This window comes from Lissotriton vulgaris, chromosome 2_1 (assembly GCF_964263255.1).
Source record: "Lissotriton vulgaris chromosome 2_1, aLisVul1.2, whole genome shotgun sequence".
In the NCBI taxonomy this organism is placed as follows: Eukaryota; Metazoa; Chordata; class Amphibia; order Caudata; family Salamandridae; genus Lissotriton; species Lissotriton vulgaris.
In genome coordinates, this window is record NC_141687.1 from 2,068,268,596 (window position 1) to 2,068,289,243 (window position 20,648).

At 51.0% G+C, this 20,648-nt stretch overlaps 1 protein-coding gene across 1 annotated transcript in view; it reads right to left on the reverse strand.

The window, feature by feature from the left end:
• AP4E1 (adaptor related protein complex 4 subunit epsilon 1) overlaps window positions 1–20,648 on the reverse strand; it is a 321,681-nt gene that overhangs the window by 160,394 nt on the left and 140,639 nt on the right. Inside the window, 1 exon segment of the mRNA XM_086958294.1 lies at window positions 8,564–8,676. Within this exon segment, the coding sequence (XP_086814420.1) occupies window positions 8,564–8,676 (113 nt within the window).

Below are 20,648 nucleotides of genomic sequence, written 5' to 3' on the forward strand. Positions count from 1 at the left end.
GCAGCACTTCTGAAAGGGGTGCAGAGAGGGGATCCACAGCCTTTGCTGCGCACCATGCCACAAATCTGTTCCACCGGCAGGCGTATACCGACTTCGTGGAGGGACGCCTGGCTGCCAGAATGATGTCACAGACTTCGGGAGGCAAGTCAAATGGCCTCAACTGCCGCCGCTCAATCTCCAAGCTTGTAGGTGGAGACTGGACAGGTTCGGGTGCAGGACCGTCCCCTGCTGCTGCGACAGAAGGTCCTCCCGAAGAGGCAGACGAATCGGGGGATCGACTGACATGCTGAGTAGCTCGGGATACCAGTATCTTCGTGCCCAGTCCGGAGCCACAAGGACGACCTGGGCCCGGTCGCGCCTGATCTTCTTCAGCACTCTGGGCAGAAGTGGTATAGGCGGAAAGGCGTACAACAGACCGCAGCTCCACTCGCGACGAAAAGCGTCTCCGAGCGAGTGCCGCCTTGGAAACTCCAACGCGCAGAACTGCTGACATTGCGCGTTCTCTTCTGTGGTGAATAGATCTAACCAAGGCTCTCCCCACTGTCGAAAGAGACCTTGCGCCACGTCCGAGTTCAGACGCCATTCGTGATCCATCATGCACCGGCGGCTGAGTTCGTCCGCCCTGGCATTCAGAGAGCCTGCCAGGTGTTGAACCACCAGGGTCACGCCCTGATGTTCCAGCCACTGCCAGAGGCGCAGAGCCTCCTGGCAAAGGGTCCACGACCCCACACCGCCCTGTTTGTTGCAGTACCACATGGCGGTGGTGTTGTCGGTGAACACTTGCACCACGCTCCCCCTGACAGAGGGGAGGAATGCCTTCAGTGCAAGACGAATCGCCCGCAGCTCCAGAAGGTTGATGTGGAGCCGGGACTCCGCCGGAGACCAGAGGCCTCTGATCTCCGCCTCTCCCATGTGGCCTCCCCAGCCCTGGAGGGACGCGTCCGTCACAACTACGTGCTCCGGCTGGGGTAGAGAGAGGGGTCTGCCACTGACCCAGTCGCGGTCCGTGAGCCACCACTGCAGTTGTTTCGCAGTGCCCTCCGAGATCAGGACATGATCGGACAGGTTGCCCTGATGCTGGGCCCACTGAAACTTCAGGTCCCACTGCAGAGCCCGCATCCGCCACCTGGCGTGACGCACCAGAAGGATGCAGGAGGCCATCAGTCCCAGAAGCCGCAGCGTCAACCTGACCGAGACCCGGGATAACGGTCTGAAGACAGGAATCAGAGCCTGAATATCCCGAACCCGCTGCTCGGGTGGGTAAACCCGAAACTGCGCCGAGTCGAGAACCGCTCCGATGAAAAGGAGCTTCTGAGAGGGACACAGGTGTGACTTCGGCACATTGATGGAGAACCCCAGCAAGTGCAGGAGGTCGGCCGTAGTCTGGAGGTGGCTGACGACTGTCTGGGGCGAGCCCGCCTTCAACAACCAGTCGTCGAGGTAGGGGAAGACTGACACCCCTTGCCTGCGCAGATGGGCTGCGACCACCGCCATCACCTTCGTGAACACCCGTGGGGCGCTGGTAAGGCCGAAGGGGAGCACGGTAAACTGAAAGTGCTCTTGGCCTACCGTGAACCGCAGGTAACGCCGGTGGGCCGGCAGGACGGGGATGTGGAAATAGGCGTCCTGCAAGTCCAACGCTACCATCCAGTCTCCCGGGTCCAGGGCAGCCAGGACCTGAGCCAAAGTGAGCATCTTGAACTTCTCCGTCCGGAGGAAGCCGTTGACGTTCCGCAGATCCAAGTTAGGGCGTAGGCCCCCTTTGCCCTTCTTGGGTACCAGAAAGTAGTGGGAGTAACAGCCACGTCCTACTTCTGGCCCAGGAACGCGCTCGACGGCCCTCTTGGCCAAGAGGGCCGAAACTTCCTCTTGCAGAAGTTGCAAGTGATCCCCCGACACACGGTGGTATTGAGGTGGCATGGATGGAGGGGAAGACTCGAAGGGGAGGGAGAAACCCCTTCGGACAATTTGCAGCACCCACCTGTCCGAAGTGACTGTATGCCAGTGGGAGAGGTGATGGCGAACCCTGCCTCCCACAGGCGTCACATGGGCCTGAAAACTCGGACTAGGAAGGTTTTGAGGCAGGGGCTGCTGAGGGAGGTGTGGACTGGCCTCGCCGCTGACCCCGACCACCGCCGCGGCGGTTCCCACGTCCGCCACCGCGCTGCTGGATATTTTGCGGCGTGTGGCTGGCGGTCCGTGGTGGGGCGCCCCTTCCGTGGCCACGAAAGGAGCGAAAGGCACCCGATTGCTGGCGTGGGGCCGTAAGGCCCAAGGACTTGGCCGTGGCCCTGGAGTCCTTGAAACGTTCCAGCGCATGGTCTGCCTTGTCGCCGAAGAGGCGACGGCCATCAAACGGCATTTCCAGGAGGGTGGCCTGGACATCGGCCGAGAAGTTGGCGGACCTCAACCAGGCGTGGCGTCGAACCGCCACCGTCGTTGCCATCGCCCTGCCCAGTGAGTCCGTGGTATCCAGCCCACACCGGATAGAAAAACGTGCCGCATCTCGGCCGTCCGCAAGGGTTTGGCTGAGTTTAGCCCTGACCTCCTCAGGGCATTGTGGCAGCACCTCCGCAACCGTGTCCCACAGAGTGTGGGTGTAGCGGCCCAAGAGACAGTTGGTGTTCACTGACCGTAGCCCTAGGCTCACAGACGAGAAGACCTTCTTCCCGAACTGCTCATATCTCTTGGATTCCCTGTCGGGCGGGGGCCGACGGGAATGCGGTCTGGGAGTTGGAGGCCTGGATGACCAGACTCTCGGGGGTGGGGTGGGTGGACAAAAAGCAAGGGTCGCCCGGTGCCGGGCGGTAGCGTCTGGCCACGTTCCTGTCCACAGGGGGGCCTGTGGCGGGCTTGGACCAAGTGCCCAGAAGAACGTCACACAAGGCCTCGTTGAACGGCAGGAGGGGCTCCGCGGAGCCGGACTGCTGTTTGAGGACCTCAGTGAGGAGATTAGTCCTCACGGCCGCGACGGGGAGCTGAAGGTTTAAGGCCTTAGCTGCCTTCGTCAACACTACACTGTAAGCAGAACCCGCCTCCGAAGCCACAGTCGGGGGCGACGTAAATCCAGTGTCTGGCGAGGTGTCAATACCACTGGTCTCCCCAAGCTCATATGTCCAGTCCTGATTCGACTGGCAATCACGTGCCAGAGGGTCCTCGGACCCCTCCCATTGCTCCTCGTCACCCGGCTCCTGGAGACCAGGATTAACAGCCAGGGCCTCCTCGTGGAGATAGAACTCTCCGAAGGCCGACGGAATCGGCGCCCAGCGGCGCCCCTCCGACTCCTGAGGAGGACCGCAGGAAGCATTGGGGGCGGCAACCACATCGGCCGCCGGGGACGACACCTGAAGGGACGGCGCCGGCGAGGTCGTAAGGTCGACCGGCGAGGTCCCGGATCCGGAGCCGGATCCAGCGAGGTCGTGCGGCGCCGGGACCGAAGTCGCCAGCGGCGCCGGGCCCAAAGCACCCAACGTCGTCGGGGCCGAAGCGCCCGACCCGGAAGGACCTCCAGACGGAGCCGATCGGCCCGAAGGTGCCACGGGAACCGACATGTTGTGTAAGGTGTCAAACACTTTGGAATACTACCCTCCGCAAGTTGTGGAGGCGGGGGTAGCATTCCACCCTTCTAGAGAAAGAAGACATGAAGTTACTGGTTTACCCAGTTAAAATTAAACAGAGCCTAAGCATCACAAAATTGATGCTGCTGCCACAGACATGAGTCTGCCCTCCTGCTGCTGGACGAAACTCCGGCAGGGGTGGCCTGGACAATATGTTTCCTGCATAGCCATAGGACGAGGCTGCCGCGCCCCGCAAGCCGCCCTGCTATTGGCGGCTTCGGGCGCGCCCTCACCACACCGCTCCCTGATTGGCCCTGACGTCGAGAGAAGGCCCTGAGGGATCGGCCGGAACACCGGCGATCGGGCTCAGAGGAAAGTACGAGCCCCCCGACCGGCCCACGCTTTGCACGAAGCAGAAGAAAGCCACAAGGGCCTCACCAGGGGGCGTGGATAAAGATACCATCCCTGGGGAGGGCAGAGGTCCCAGGAGAAAGCAGGGGCTGCTGAGGAGCCTTGAGTGTACAGAGAGGCAGCCCTGTGACCGCCCCTCCCCTCAGGGGACTGTAGCTGGGCCCTGTTGGCCCTGATTAAACCAGTGATGGCCCTAAAGAACTGAGGTGAGAGGGAAAAGTGACAACAGACCTTCTGAACTGGGCTTAATAACTGCTTTATATCCTGTTGTACCATGCCTAAGTTAACTCCCTTTTCTGGGAACTGATCATTCTAGTGTAGCCCAATTTAGGAAATGTGAAGCATGATTTTGTTGTGCCATTAATCATTCGGTTGAAGTAGTCTAATGATTCACTTGCACAAAGAGGTATTCTAGTATTGAGACCAGACTTGTACAATTTTACAGTTAATGAACCTGTTTAGGAGGAATGTGACTGCCTAGGCCGCCCCTTCATATTAACAAGGTATTTACAGAAATTTTGTCTGATGTTTAAGAAATGTTCAATGCCTTGTATATAAAAGAAGTTACTTACTTGCCCTAAAAAGTCTAGATAAAAGAGTCTTGTTGAAACAAGAATCTGGTGTGGTGTTATTTTATTGCGTGTTCCTCCTTTTCTCAGTGTGAGTGTGTGCTGCACTTCTGCTTTACACATTGCCTTCGGGTGCCTTCCTGCCAAGCTACTGTGGTGGAATTAGTGACCCCAGTTCTAACATATATATATATTTATATGTGTATATAAAGACCAGACTTTGGAATGGGCCCCAAAACGCTCGAAAATAGCATCGATGGGGACACAGGCAGAACAAAATTGCATTGATTTAAATTGACATCAACCACTGAAGGTTTAAACAACACAGGCCGAAGGATGCACTACATGGACCACAATGCTAGACATTGCAGACCGGAAGAGTCACCCACCTGAGGGCAATAAATTACGGAGTCATTAAAGGTCACAGTGGATATCTGGAAGGCCATCAGATGTCAAGAGGCTCCCCCTCTCCTCTGAAGAAGGCCGATGCGGCCGAAATGCATTAGGACAATGGAGCCGATGTAAAATGGTTTTAAATAAACGAGGTGTTTCCCGTACCTGTGGTGTGTGCTCCTCCCCTTTCTCCTGAAGCAGAGAAACCCTGGACGAATTAAATACAGCCTGGGTCCTGGCTGATGAGCGATGCACCCCCAAAGAAAGCGCGCCGGATTCTGCCAAAACGGGACCAACAACAGAAGACGGTGAAAGCCAAGCTCCGGCAGCGGCGCCACCAAAGACCAGACTTTGGAATGGGCCCCAAAACGCTCGAAAATAGCATCGATGGGGACACAGGCAGAACAAAATTGCATTGATTTAAATTGACATCAACCACTGAAGGTTTAAACAACACAGGCCGAAGGATGCACTACATGGACCACAATGCTCAACATTGCAGACCGGAAGAGTCACCCACCTGAGGGCAATAAATTACGGAGTCATTAAAGGTCACAGTGGGTATCTGGGAGGCCATCAGATGTCAAGAGGCTCCCCCCTCTTCTCTGAAGAAGGCCGATGCGGCCGAAATGCATTAGGACAATGGAGCCGATGTAAAATGGTTTTAAATAAACGAGGTGTTTCCCGTACCTGTGGTGTGTGCTCCTCCACTTTCTCCTGAAGCAGAGAAACCTTGGATATATATATATATATATAGATATATATATATATATATATATCTATATATGGAACAATCCTCAGCTACCTCTCGCCCGGAGCCCAAATGCAGGAGACCGCTGCGCAGGAAGAAGGAAGGAGACCTCAGGTGCAGTGAGCAATCTTTTTCTTTATTGTACCTTCGAGGAAGCGGCACACAGCATGACGTTTCGGCCTACACAGAGGCCTTGATCACATGACGCACGCTGGGAAAAGGCAATATTTAAAGTGCTAGTTCTGAGTGGGAATACATTCCAATTGGTAGGTTTATGGTCACATGATGCATCTACTTATAGATACTGACAACAGACTGTGAAATACAAACACATCTCGGGATAATCCCTGGCTAACGTCATGTTGTACTGGTGGATACTGTATCGGTAAAGTGCAAATGCAAATTCATGTATATATACAGTGTAAACAAAGATTACTGGTTAAATCCAATTGTGCAAATCACATGCGATGTGCAAAGTGCAATGTGCTACATGAAGATCCTACTTAACAAATGTATACTATACACACTATATACTCTGTACAGAAAGTCATGTATAACACCTAATACATAAGTTAGTAAATACAAAAATATATCATAAATATGTAAATATATATATATGTTAAAAACATGACTTTACAGTGCATTGTAAATAAATATACAAATAAGCACGACACCGTTCATTTGGGATGAGATCTATAGTACGCAAGATTAATTATGTAGCATAAATGTTTTCGCTTTAATACCCAGATCGCAGCATCCCAATATAAATGCACAGAATTGTCTACACGAACACTGAGCTGGAAAGATGACGGGCAGAGGAGATGTTGACCCCTCCCTAGGAAGAGAGGGGAAACCATCGCAGCCTCTGCCCTACTCCCATCCACTATGCTCTTGAATTGCCTGGACTGACCAAAACCTAGAACCAGATGTACCAAAGTGAAAAGTGAGTAACAAGAAGATAAACATGTGCACTTTTTTTATGTGAAATTTTTTTTCAAGCTGTTTTGTGACTTTGTGAAATTGTTTTCTCCTACTCATGAACAGTAGATCAAGCTAATGAGTTCTAAAAAAGTGAACAAAGCTCTTAGTACATCTTAGTGCAACCTAAGCCTAGGCTGCACCCCACTTATTAGAACCATCCAACCCTCTGATCTGTACAGTGTTGACAACACTAATCTCAATCGGAGGACAGACAAGTACACCACTATTATCTATTCAGAAGCAACAACTGACCCACAGGAGAGACAGATGATAGTATATGACAGTATGGAATTGTCATAGACATGTATAAAAATCTTCTGTAGAATTCAGTCCCCCCGGAACTCGACAGTCCATATCCAGTATATACCTGGTTTCCAGCTTTCTAAGGGCCCCGTCCCTATCACCTCCTCTCCTAAGAGGACCAACACAGTCGATCGCATAGTATCGCAATAGGGAACTGTTGTTGTTATGATGTTCCTTGAAATGACGGGCCACCGGATATGCTGGGTCACTAGTATTGATGGCCCTGATGTGTTGAAGTATCCTCTTGTGCACCTGCAGTTTGGTGCTGCCGACATAACGCAGGGCACACGGACACTCAAGCACATACACCACATATTCACTCTTGCATGTAAGCTGTTGTTTAATCTTGCGTGCCACAGGAGTGAATGGGATAGCGTACTCTGTTTTATTCAATCCATGCTGGCAAGCCTTGCAGGATGAACACTTCCTAAAGCCCCTACTTTTCCCTAACCAATTTTTGCTGGTTAGAACTTCTGGGCTAGACTTGACTAGGGCATTCTGCATGGAGTACGCTCGCCTATATGTGATGGAAGGGGTACTAGGTATTTTATCCCCTATCACTGGGTCACATTTTACTAGATTCCAATGTTTGGAAATTATTTTCCCCAGCGCGGCCTGTTGCCTGTTAAAGGCCCAAATCAATCTGACTGGTTGGTCATTGGAGGTGGTTGGCTTTTTATGGACCTTAGGCTCAAGGGCCTGGCTGCGTGGGATAGCATTGGCTTTAGCTATAGCTTTGTCCACTATTGCAGCCTGATAACCCCTAGCCAGGAATCTGGACCTACTAGCTTGCTGTGCCAGTTGGCACTGGGCTTCTGTGCTGCTTAAGCGTCTTATACGTAGCATTTCTCCATACGGAATGCTACGTATAAGGTGAGCAGGATGATGGCTACTGGCATGGAGGATCGTATTTCCTGCCGTCTCCTTGCGGTATAGCCTCGTTTCTAGACTAGTTGCTCCTGGTGTGACTGTCATGTTCAGAAAGTGCACCTGATCCCTACTGATGTATAGATATATATATATATATATATTCCAGGGTTCGAAACGCGTTGTGTGTTGGGTCTCTCTGAATAAAGGAAGATTTACCGCCCAGAAAACTGCGAGGTTTGTGTCTCTTTCCTCGCCAAAACCGCTGTGTGTGGTAGTTGGAAGTGGTTCGAGTGTTATATATATTTATATATACACATGTACATATACACACACAAACACCCACACACGTATATATCTCCCCTTTTCAGTTTTGACTGCAGTGGAACACCACTAAACTATTTTTCTGAGATCATGTACACTTTACCTTATTCTTCCACTGTCACTGGAGAGCAAAGAAAAAACATAAGAGAGCTTAAATGACACAATGGAATGCTGCCATCTTTGGTCTCTGTCCAGCCACCTTAAAAAAGGAGGGTAGTACTTTTAGGTTCAAGGCACCTTTCAGTGACAAGGTATCTGCAGGTGAATGATTGAGCTTTATAAATGGCTTAAAAATAAATAAGTCTCTTTAGCATCCTAGGCAACTAAAACAAACTATAAAATAATATAAAACAATTCACAGACTAAAACTGCATTTAGTCATAGCAATTATAGTGTATTAATCTTACCTTCAGCCAGAAGCCTCAAGAAATTGTTTGGAATGTCAGGGTGCATCACGTCTCCACCTACAGAGAAAACTGCATTCATCGTCTCTATAAACCACTCATTGTTAGGAGAGTATGTGCCAGTTTTATTAAGGAAAATTCTACTGCATCTTCAAAGCAGGAAACTCTAAGAAATCACAATCTCAAAAGACATAAAACACCATCAAGTAGGGTGAACACCTAGCCATAATATTTCCTTGAAATTAATTTCAAATGAGCCTTTACAAGCCTATGCGGGGTGTGACACCTCCATGATTTGATTTACTAATGTATAGCTGACATTCAGCCTAGAGAACAGTATACAAAATATCAATCTTACTCCTACAGTGGAATGGGGGAACTTATAAACACTGGCTGCATATTTGCAATAATAAATGGATGAAGTATTGAGCTACCAATCGCACAAGGTACTTACTTTCGTTAACACCTTACCTGGTACATATGATAGAGACATCTAGATGCAAATTTCCTACCTTTGAACAGATACCCGAGCAACACCTTCCCTGGAGGAGGGACTGCAGAATAGTTTTAGACCAAAAAACTCCTGCCAAAAGGCCCTCCCTGCAAACCTGAGAATCCATGCAATAGTGTCTGGCAAACGTATGCAGAGACGCCCACATGGCAGCTTGACAGATATCGGAACCCCACTCTGGAGGGCTGTGCAAGAACTTAAAGGTTTCTGAGCTGGCACTGTGTAAATTGCCTTTGCCCTGTGGGAATGGACCCTAAGGCCTTCAGGAGCCTGCTTCTAGGCCAAGGTGTAACAGATTTTTATACAGAGGATGACCCAACAAAAGGTGGTCTTTTTTGAACAGCACTCCCCTTCTTTGCTCCCACGTACACTATAAAGAGTTGGTCATCCATCCTTTACTCTTTAGTGCGATCAAGATAAAATGATAATGCTCTCTTTGGGGCCAAGCGGTGGAGATGCTCTCCTTTTTCTAGGAATTATGTGGAAGTGAATAGAAAGTGGGCAGAGTAACTGAGTGTCCCAAATGAAATGGAGGTATTGGCGGCAGCCACATAGCAGGCAGTCCCACACCCACCCACCCGCCCCACATCTCCTACGCCACAATAGTCATTGATAGATTGGAATGGGTAACGCCAATTCACACAACAGAGTGACACAGTGATGCAGCCAACTCGCCCACTGTAGGAAGGTGGCTACCTGACTATGGTTACCCCAGATTTTTTTGCCTGTGTTTAGCTGGTTTTCGACTTAGTTGGCCTGGTTCCCTGCTAATCAGGGCCCCAGGCTATCTGCTCTCTCTGTAAAATGGATTCCATGTACCCTAGGTGCATAACTAGATTGGCTTGGGTCACCTTATCAGCCCCTGTACAGAGCACTATAGGTGCCCAGGGCATAGGTGCATCCAAGGCCTACCAGGGGCTGCAGCATATCTTTTGCCACCCCTGGCTGGCTATCTAAATTGACACAACTGGCTGATCACTCAGCTGGGGCAAGTGGGTGTAATCACCCCTTGCTTAGATATAGTATACCTATATCTAAACCTATATCTGGACACATATATAGCCTGTAAGCCACTCCTATGGAAGGCCTCATCAATCCTGGAGGCAGAGTGCGTGGTTTTATGTGAGATGGTGCTCTGGCATGAGCTGAGCCTGTCTGCAGCTGTCGGGAGCAACTCCCTAAGCTGATCCGGGATAATGCCATACCATATACTCTTAAGCGCATTATAATCCTCGCGGTTATATAGCAACTTTGGTTTGGCTTTATCAAAACATGTCGTGTAAGGTGTCATACGAATTGGAATACTACCCCCTCGCCAGTTCTGGCGACGGGGGTAGCATTCCACCCTTCTAGAGGGAGAAGACATGTTACTTTACTGAAACGCAGTTGATTTAAAATGAGCCTCAGATCCACAAAATGGATGCCCCTGCCACAGACACGGGTCTGACCTCCTGCTGCTGACCGAAACCCGGCAGAGGAGGCCTGGACAAAGAGTTTCCTGTCACAGGGCGGTGTCAAACCACCCCAGACAGGAGATAGTGGATTGGAGTAGGGAGGTTTCAATGAAACCAGACACTGCCTGGGGAGCACAAGGCTGCCCCTTGCAGGATCCGGCCAAACCGGTTCTGGGGCCTCCCAGCCCCTGTCCCAGCGCGGCCAGGATCAAAGGAGAGGGGTGTAACCACCCCCTTCCTGGGTCCCACCCATAGGAGGGGACCTAGCAGGATGTCCAACCCCCGAGATTCGAATAAGAGGGGGAGCAGTCCCAACGGACCTGAGATCATCCTGAAGAAACATAAGAAACGAAATCTGGACCCTTCGACTTTCTACACGACGTGAGAAGACTGAAGAATCTCCCTTGTGGTCAAGGAGTGACCACCCTGTGCAAACAGGCACCATCCAGCCCTCGACCCTTGCTTTGTTGCAGTTCCCGCCGGAACTCGAGCGACAGAGATCGACGAGATCAAGCTTGCCTGCCTTCTACCTGCCCGATCCACAGTCCCTGCAGAGCTGAGACCCGTGGAGGCGACCGGAAGCGTGGGGCATGCCATCTTGAAAAGGCCACGAGACGCTGACCGTGCGGCCCACGAGTGACCCTCGAAGCTGTACACCGGGGTTTGAGAAGCCCCAGCCCCGAGCTCCACTTGCACCAAAGCTCACCCCTCCACACTCGACGAGTGCTGCGTGGGGCCCTTCTGCTTGTGTGCGCTCGACGCGTTGGCCCGGTCACTTGCCAGCTGGCTTGTGGCCCCTGTGCCGACGAACTTTGAAATACGACTTGCTTTTCTGGTTGCTCCAGATCTGCACCAGCTCCTGTGAAAAGGAGCACCCACTCTGACCCTCCTGGTTCGAGTGATAAGCAATCTCCCGGTTCCGCGTGGATTGCTTTTGCCAAGTGCTGTTTGCTGCAATCTTGAAGCCGACGGTGCTGACGGCGAGAGCCTACGTGGGACAGATCGTGACCTGCTCCTGGACGTCGCAGATGCCCCAGAGCCCACGTGACAGCGGAGAGAAGCCTATCGACAACCGCCTGATTGCGCCCGACATTGCCTGGTTCCGTCCTGGTTCCACCCTGGTCACTGCTGAGTGACCCAGACTCTGTCCCCTCTGCTTTCAGGTACTTTTCTACTTCGATCCACCCTTGGATCGCACCGGACACTTCTGCTTCACAGCGCCTGCAGCTGCAACAGCTCCAAGCACCAAGAACCTGCGTGACAGAACCCGACGCCACTTCGACCCTGTGCACCCACGGCCTGTGGGTGAGGTAACTTTGCAACGCCGGTGTCTTTACACTGGTACACACCTCTAGGGTCTGTGTCTAAAGTTTTGTGTTCCTAGGTTCAGCGGAAGTATCTTTTAATTCACTTTAATTGACTTTTACGCACCATTGACAGTGCATTGGTGCGCGCCGCACTTTCCGTGCTGCACCCGTCTCCTGTGGGCTACTCCCGACTTCTTCATTGCTTGTCCTGACTGCTCCCAGCGAATCTCTAGGCCTTAGGCCTAACCATTGTTCGATAAGTGTTACTTATACCACTTTTTTAATATATGGTCTGAGTGGCCACCCGCCCTCATCCATAAACGTGCAACTTTATATGTGTAACAGTGCTTTTGATTTAACGCTTGTGCCCCTTTCCTCATAAAGAGTACTGGGGAGTAATTTAGAAATAAATACATATATTTTTATAATATATACTTGTGTGGTGTCCTTTCATTTGATTACAGGATTGTATGTGGTAAAACAGCTCGCTTAACACGACCTCTTAAGTTAAGCCTTTAAGGCTGCTTAGTCCATGCTACCACTAGGATAGCTTGTCTACAAGGTTGACTTACAACCTGACATCTTTGGGGTTTGCTTGGACTGATACCCAGTGGTTCCAGAATTGGAAACACTACATATCAGGCCAACTTCTCACATTGGTGTGCAGCGGTGCGGATTTGAGCTTGCTGTTTGTTTTACCATTGCAATCTTTATCAAACTGAAAGATCACATCAAGTACCTCTAGGTACATATAAATCAAAAGCTTAGCATATTAAGTTCTACTGAACTTAGTAGTTGTAGGTTAAAGGGATTAGCACACCCTGACTACAACTCACTAGCAAGGTACAGTAGGAAACCACTTAGTGTAGGTAAGTGCACCACTTACACCTCACTAGCAGTCATGTCTGATACAGGTAGAGCTTCAGGCTCTGCTCCTGTAATAGTTGATCCTATAGGGACAACATCCAGATATGACAACCTTAGCCACAAAGACCTGAGTGCCTTGTGCACAGCCAGGGGGCTAAAAAAGGGCAGAGGCCCTACCATTCCTTCCCTAGTAGCTCTCCTAGAAAAGGATGATCTAGATAAGGTGAGTCAGGCTCCCTTAGATTCAGGTGAAGGGATAAACTCCCCTGAGAATGAGAATCTTCCAGAAGAAGAGGAGGAGGAAGAGGAAGAGGAAGGCTCTGATGTAGAAGAGCCTGAAGATCAGGATCAGGTGGGAAACCAGGTACAGGTTGCCAGGCTTAACCAGGCCAACTTGGACCTACATGGGAATGGAGAGGGCCAGCACCACTCCAGATCTCATAACCAAATTCTCCCAGGTAATAGAAGGGAGAGATCTCTGTCAAGGGACTCTCACCTTTCTAGTGCCTCAAGAGAATCTCAAAGAGGAATGACTTCCTCCCAGAGAAAAGAGCATAGGGCCAGGATGAGGGCTGTCCAACTCCAAATAGAAAGGGAAGAGGTAGCCTTGGCTCAAGCTAAACTTGCTTTAGCAAGAGAGAAAAAATTGTGTGGCTTAGATGCCACTGGTGGCAGCAAAATTCCTAAAGAGAAACCCAGGTCCTATGATAGTAGAAACCTGACAAAGATTGTGCCCCCCTATCAGGAAGGGGATGACATCCACAAATGGATGACTGCTCTGGAGAGAGCCTGCATGGTACAGCGGGTTCCTGAGGAACAGTGGGCAGCAATCTTATGGTACTCCTTTTCAGAGAAAGGGAGGGATAGGCTCCTCACTGTCAGACATGAGGATGCCAGCAATTACAAAGTCCTGAAGAGTGTTCTGATAGATGGGTTTGGCTTAACCACTGAACAGTACAGGTTAAAGTTCAGAGATACCCAGAAGACACAGACTCAGGACTGGACTGATTTTGTTGATTGTGCAACTAAGGCTCTGGAGGGTTGGCTGAATGGCAGCAAAGTACATGACTTCACAGGATTGTATAATTTGATTATGAGGGAGCAGATCCTTAGTAATTGTCAGAACCAGCTCTTACACCAGCACCTGGTGGACTCAGATTTGACCTCTCCCCAAGAATTGGGAAAGAGGGCAGATAAGTGGGTCAGAACCAGGATTAGGCCTAAGAATCAGGACAATAACCAGAAGAAGGAGTCTACCAAGCCTCAAGATAAGGGTGGGGATAAAAGTAAAGAAAACACTTCCCCAGGGCCCCAAAACTCCAAGAAGGGGGTGGGTCCCAAGACACTTCTTCAACAGAGAAAAAGCCTTATTGCCATGCCTGTAAACAGGTTGGGCATTACAAGACAGACAGCTGTTGTCCCAAGAATGGCAATAAAGAAAACATACCTCCAAAGCCAGCTCCAACACCTCCTGTTACTGTCAGCAGTAATCCCCCAGGAAGTGGGAGCACACCCAGGAATCTGGGTGGGTTTACTTTTGGAGCCCAAGGGGACCCTGGCCTATCCAGGTCTCCATCCCCAAATAATCTTGTCTATGAGACTGGCATGGGGTTTGCCAACTTCTCTGTTTGCCCAAATACCTTGAGCAAATATAGACAGGAACCCATCATCAATGGTTTGAAAGTTGAAGCTTTTAGAGACACAGGGGCTAGCATCACCATGGTGGCTGACTGTATAGTCCCCTCTAAGCAACTTTTACCAGGTGCCACATACCAGGTAACAAACATTGATGGTATCCAAACAAATCATCCCATGGCAGTAGTAAGTCTCAGCTGGGGAGGTGTCATTGGCCCAAAGAGAGTGGCAGTGTCACCAAACTTGCCTGTAGACTGTCTACTGGGTAATGATTTGGAAATCTCAGCCTGGGCTGAGGTTGAACAGGAAATCCATTCTAGAATGGTAAATTCCAATGGAAAGGTTAGTGGGGCTGTACTGGCTATAGCCCCAATTCAAGATGTCCTTCCTGAAAAGGTTGGTAGGGCTGAGCAACTCTCTGCCCCATCTTTACCAGAAACTCTTCCAAACAAGAATAGCAAAGCTGTTATGATAACAGCAGAAACCCAAACTGAGTCTCCTCCTGAAAAGGTTGGTGGGGCTGTGATGGCCACAGCCCAAACTCAAACAGATATGTGTGTTGTGAAGCCTGAAATGATGGATCACTCCACCCAAACTGAGAGCATGGAGGAGGAAGAGAAATCTCCCCCTCACCAGACAGTAGGACAGGATCAGCCTCCTCAGGGAACTGATCTTACCCCTGATGAAGGAACTGCCCCAGAGGTTGTTAGGCCTGGCCTGACAGAGCCTCTGATGGCAGTGGACCCTTCTCAGGTGGGATCCAGTCTGGAGCAGGTAACCTGCCCCTCTCTACCTTGCCTTAGTCAGCCCAGGGCTGCAGAGGACAAGAAGGACAGTGAGACCCAGAGGGCCCCCTGTCAAATAAAGCACCCCCATCAACAGATTAGGGGCACCAAAACTAGTAGGCCTAGTAAGGTGAAAACTTTAAAAACTCCTGAGGGAGCCCCCGTAAAAACAGTTAGGGACCTCCCACAGATGGATTCTGTTGGGCACAGCCAAACCTGGGACCCAAAGGGCCCAAACCTGAACTGTCCCTCCAGCAAGCCAAACAGAGGGACCCAGCCTCCAGCTTTAGGTAGCCAGAGGTTGACCCTGAGAGCTCAGTGCAACTCAGTTGAAGAAAGAAAGGCACATATGGTGGAAGATAATTGGAGGAAGTTGAGCCCAAAAATAGTGGAGCCTCACTTCAATACTCCATATCCAAACCAGCCTTTAACTTTGCATAAACACACCCAAGGTAGTGATTCCCTATGGTGGAGACCCTCTAATACCCCTAGGGTGAGGGACTGCTTAGTGGACCATGAGACAGGGGGTACCCATGCTAGTGCAGGTACTTCCTTATATGGCCACTCAGGCAATAAAGGCTTACCTGGCCAAGGATAGCCTTATCTCCTTTCGTTTGGGGGGGGGGGTTATGTAGGAAGGTGGCTACCTGACTATGGTTACCCCAGATTTTTTTGCCTGTGTTTAGCTGGTTTTCGACTTAGTTGGCCTGGTTCCCTGCTAATCAGGGCCCCAGGCTATCTGCTCTCTCTGTAAAATGGATTCCATGTACCCTAGGTGCATAACTAGATTGGCTTGGGTCACCTTATCAGCCCCTGTACAGAGCACTATAGGTGCCCAGGGCATAGGTGCATCCAAGGCCTACCAGGGGCTGCAGCATATCTTTTGCCACCCCTGGCTGGCTATCTAAATTGACACAACTGGCTGATCACTCAGCTGGGGCAAGTGGGTGTAATCACCCCTTGCTTAGATATAGTATACCTATATCTAAACCTATATCTGGACACATATATAGCCTGTAAGCCACTCCTATGGAAGGCCTCATCAATCCTGGAGGCAGAGTGCGTGGTTTTATGTGAGATGGTGCTCTGGCATGAGCTGAGCCTGTCTGCAGCTGTCGGGAGCAACTCCCTAAGCTGATCCGGGATAATGCCATACCATATACTCTTAAGCGCATTATAATCCTCGCGGTTATATAGCAACTTTGGTTTGGCTTTATCAAAACATGTCGTGTAAGGTGTCATACGAATTGGAATACTACCCCCTCGCCAGTTCTGGCGACGGGGGTAGCATTCCACCCTTCTAGAGGGAGAAGACATGTTACTTTACTGAAACGCGGTTGATTTAAAATGAGCCTCAGATCCACAAAATGGATGCCCCTGCCACAGACACGGGTCTGACCTCCTGCTGCTGACCGAAACCCGGCAGAGGAGGCCTGGACAAAGAGTTTCCTGTCACAGGGCGGTGTCAAACCACCCCAGACAGGAGATAGTGGATTGGAGTAGGGAGGTTTCAATTAAACCAGACACTGCCTGGGGAGCACAAGGCTGCCCCTTGCAGGATCCGGCCAAACCGGTTCTGGGGCCTCCCAGCCCCTGTCCCAGCGCGGCCAGGATCAAAGGAGAGGGGTGTAACCACCCCCTTCCTGGGTCCCACCCATAGGAGGGGACCTAGCAGGATGTCCAACCCCCGAGATTCGAATAAGAGGGGGAGCAGTCCCAACGGACCTGAGATCATCCTGAAGAAACATAAGAAACGAAATCTGGACCCTTCGACTTTCTACACGACGTGAGAAGACTGAAGAATCTCCCTTGTGGTCAAGGAGTGACCACCCTGTGCAAACAGGCACCATCCAGCCCTCGACCCTTGCTTTGTTGCAGTTCCCGCCGGAACTCGAGCGACAGAGATCGACGAGATCAAGCTTGCCTGCCTTCTACCTGCCCGATCCACAGTCCCTGCAGAGCTGAGACCCGTGGAGGCGACCGGAAGCGTGGGGCACGCCATCTTGAAAAGGCCACGAGACGCTGACCGTGCGGCCCACGAGTGACCCTCGAAGCTGTACACCGGGGTTTGAGAAGCCCCAGCCCCGAGCTCCACTTGCACCAAAGCTCACCCCTCCACACTCGACGAGTGCTGCGTGGGGCCCTTCTGCTTGTGTGCGCTCGACGCGTTGGCCCGGTCACTTGCCAGCTGGCTTGTGGCCCCTGTGCCGACGAACTTTGAAATACGACTTGCTTTTCTGGTTGCTCCAGATCTGCACCAGCTCCTGTGAAAAGGAGCACCCACTCTGACCCTCCTGGTTCGAGTGATAAGCAATCTCCCGGTTCCGCGTGGATTGCTTTTGCCAAGTGCTGTTTGCTGCAATCTTGAAGCCGACGGTGCTGACGGCGAGAGCCTACGTGGGACAGATCGTGACCTGCTCCTGGACGTCGCAGATGCCCCAGAGCCCACGTGACAGCGGAGAGAAGCCTATCGACAACCGCCTGATTGCGCCCGACATTGCCTGGTTCCGTCCTGGTTCCACCCTGGTCACTGCTGAGTGACCCAGACTCTGTCCCCTCTGCTTTCAGGTACTTTTCTACTTCGATCCACCCTTGGATCGCACCGGACACTTCTGCTTCACAGCGCCTGCAGCTGCAACAGCTCCAAGCACCAAGAACCTGCGTGACAGAACCCGACGCCACTTCAACCCTGTGCACCCACGGCCTGTGGGTGAGGTAACTTTGCAACGCTGGTGTCTTTACACTGGTACACACCTCTAGGGTCTGTGTCTAAAGTTTTGTGTTCCTAGGTTCAGCGGAAGTATCTTTTAATTCACTTTAATTGACTTTTACGCACCATTGACAGTGCATTGGTGCGCGCCGCACTTTCCGTGCTGCACCCGTCTCCTGTGGGCTACTCCCGACTTCTTCATTGCTTGTCCTGACTGCTCCCAGCGAATCTCTAGGCCTTAGGCCTAACCATTGTTCGATAAGTGTTACTTATACCACTTTTTTAATATATGGTCTGAGTGGCCACCCGCCCTCATCCATAAACGTGCAACTTTATATGTGTAACAGTGCTTTTGATTTAACGCTTGTGCCCCTTTCCTCATAAAGAGTACTGGGGAGTAATTTAGAAATAAATACATATATTTTTATAATATATACTTGTGTGGTGTCCTTTCATTTGATTACAGGATTGTATGTGGTAAAACAGCTCGCTTAACACGACCTCTTAAGTTAAGCCTTTAAGGCTGCTTAGTCCATGCTACCACTAGGATAGCTTGTCTACAAGGTTGACTTACAACCTGACATCTTTGGGGTTTGCTTGGACTGATACCCAGTGGTTCCAGAATTGGAAACACTACATATCAGGACAACTTCTCACACCCACTTACACATCTCTTCATATTCCCCACCTTCTTCTCCACCCCCCTTTCTACGAACACCCTACGCGCTCCATACACCGAAACTCTTATTCCTTTCCCCCCTTATGCCTTCCAACAGCGGACCTGCCCCCCCAGTAATAGTCATCCTCCCTACCTGCACCCTCTCTCTCAACAACTTCACTAACAACTACCGCCACCCCCCTTTTTCCTATACCATCTCTCACCTCATCCCACTCTCCACCCCCTCCCTACTTCTTTCACCTCGGACACGAAGACCTGCGGTCCCTCAGTAAAAGACTAACACCTCTCCTCCCTGATGGCAACGGTGGAGCCCACTGAGACCATGCAACAGCACTGTCCACCCCACCCCCCACTACACCCTACCGCAGGTAGTGACCACCTTAGCAGTGACATATGACTACTACAACACTGATAGCAAACATGGAGGAATCGGCCACTGACTATCCCTACCTCCCCATCCATTATTACCGTCACGCTACATTGAACACTCCATTCTCGCCCTTCAAGCATATGCCAAAATGTATGGCCCCAACTAAATCACTGCTGCCCCGCGTTTTCCCTACCCATCACATAGGACTTTCTCTCACCAGGTTCTCCTCTCCCGCTCCCTCCGATGTGCACACAGGTGCCCCTTAGGACACCCTAGAGAACAAAAGATACCTGATCACCCAACACCTGCGCTCAGTTGCTCAGACCCCCCCCACCCCCCATCCCTCACGATCACTACCACCACTCAGGTCTATGCATAGGCACCCCCTGAGAAGAGAAGGCTCATACCTTCTCTACCTGCCCCCCCCCCCCAACACCATCACCTCCTCCATCCCCTCTCCAATACGCCCTACTGTTAACTACGATATCTGATATACGATTACTGTATGCAGCTGCTGTACATGTTTGTAGAATGAAGGCTTTCCATGTTACATGCCTGTGACGCTTCTTAATAAAGAATTACAACACGAAAAAGAGTTACAACCTTGGGCAAAAAAGATGCCCTAGTTTTCCGTACTACTTTGTCTGGAAAAACTGTCAAGTAAGGAGGCTGTGAAGACAGTGCCTGCAGTTCGCTCACCCTCCTAGCAGAGGTAATTGCCACTAAGTATGCTGGTTTGATGGTGATCAACCGTAAAGGGCAGTTGTGTAAGGTCCCATTGTGGCATAAGGAAGAGAGAAGGAGGAAACAAGTGTGTTAACCCCTTCAAAAACGTCCGCACCAAAAGGGGACTTGAAAAGTGAAGGCTGATCTGGTAGCCGAAGAAAAGCTGAAAGGGCCAAAAGATAGCCCTTCAAAGTGCCAAAGGCAGAGCCCTGCTGGGCCAAGGAAAGGATGAACAAATGGATATTTGCCAGGGAGACAGATAAAGGTACAATATTTGCAAAATGTGTTCCATCTGCAGGTGTATACCGATTTCCTGACTGCCAGAATAACCTCACAGACTTCGGGAGGGAGATCATAAGCTGTCAACTGTCGCCGCTCATTCTCCATGCAAGGAGGCGGAGGGTAGGCAGGTTTGGGTGAAGGACCGTCCCCTGCTGTCACAGGGGGGCAACCTGATCGGAGGATCGATGCTCATGTCTAGAAGCTCGGGATACCAAACTCTCCGTGCCCAGTACCGGGCCAGAAGAATAACTTGTACCCGGTCGCTCCTGATCTTCTTGAGCACTCTGGGCAGATGTGATTTGGGCGGAAAAGCATATAGGAGGCCTGAGCGCCACTCACGGCGAAAAGCACCACTGAGCAAGAGCTGCCTTGGAAACTCCAACGCGCAAAACTGCTGACATTGTGCGTTCTCTTTGGAGGGGAACAGACCCAGCCAAGGCTCTTTCGTCCGCTGAAAGACACCTTGTGCCACCGCCGAAGGGAGATGCCACTCGTTATCCATAAAGCACCTTCGGCTGAGCTCGTCCGCCCTGGCAGTCAGAGAACTGGCCATGTGTTGAACCACCAGGGAAATGCCCTGTTGTTCCAGCCAAGTCCAGAGACAAAGAGTCCACGACCCAATCTGCCCTGTTTGTCACTGTACCACATGGGGGTAGTGTTGTCCATGAACATCTGTACCAGCCTTCCTTTTATGAATGGTAAAAAGGCTTTCAGTGCCAGTCGGATCGTCCAAAGCGCCAACAGATTGATATGGATCTTGGC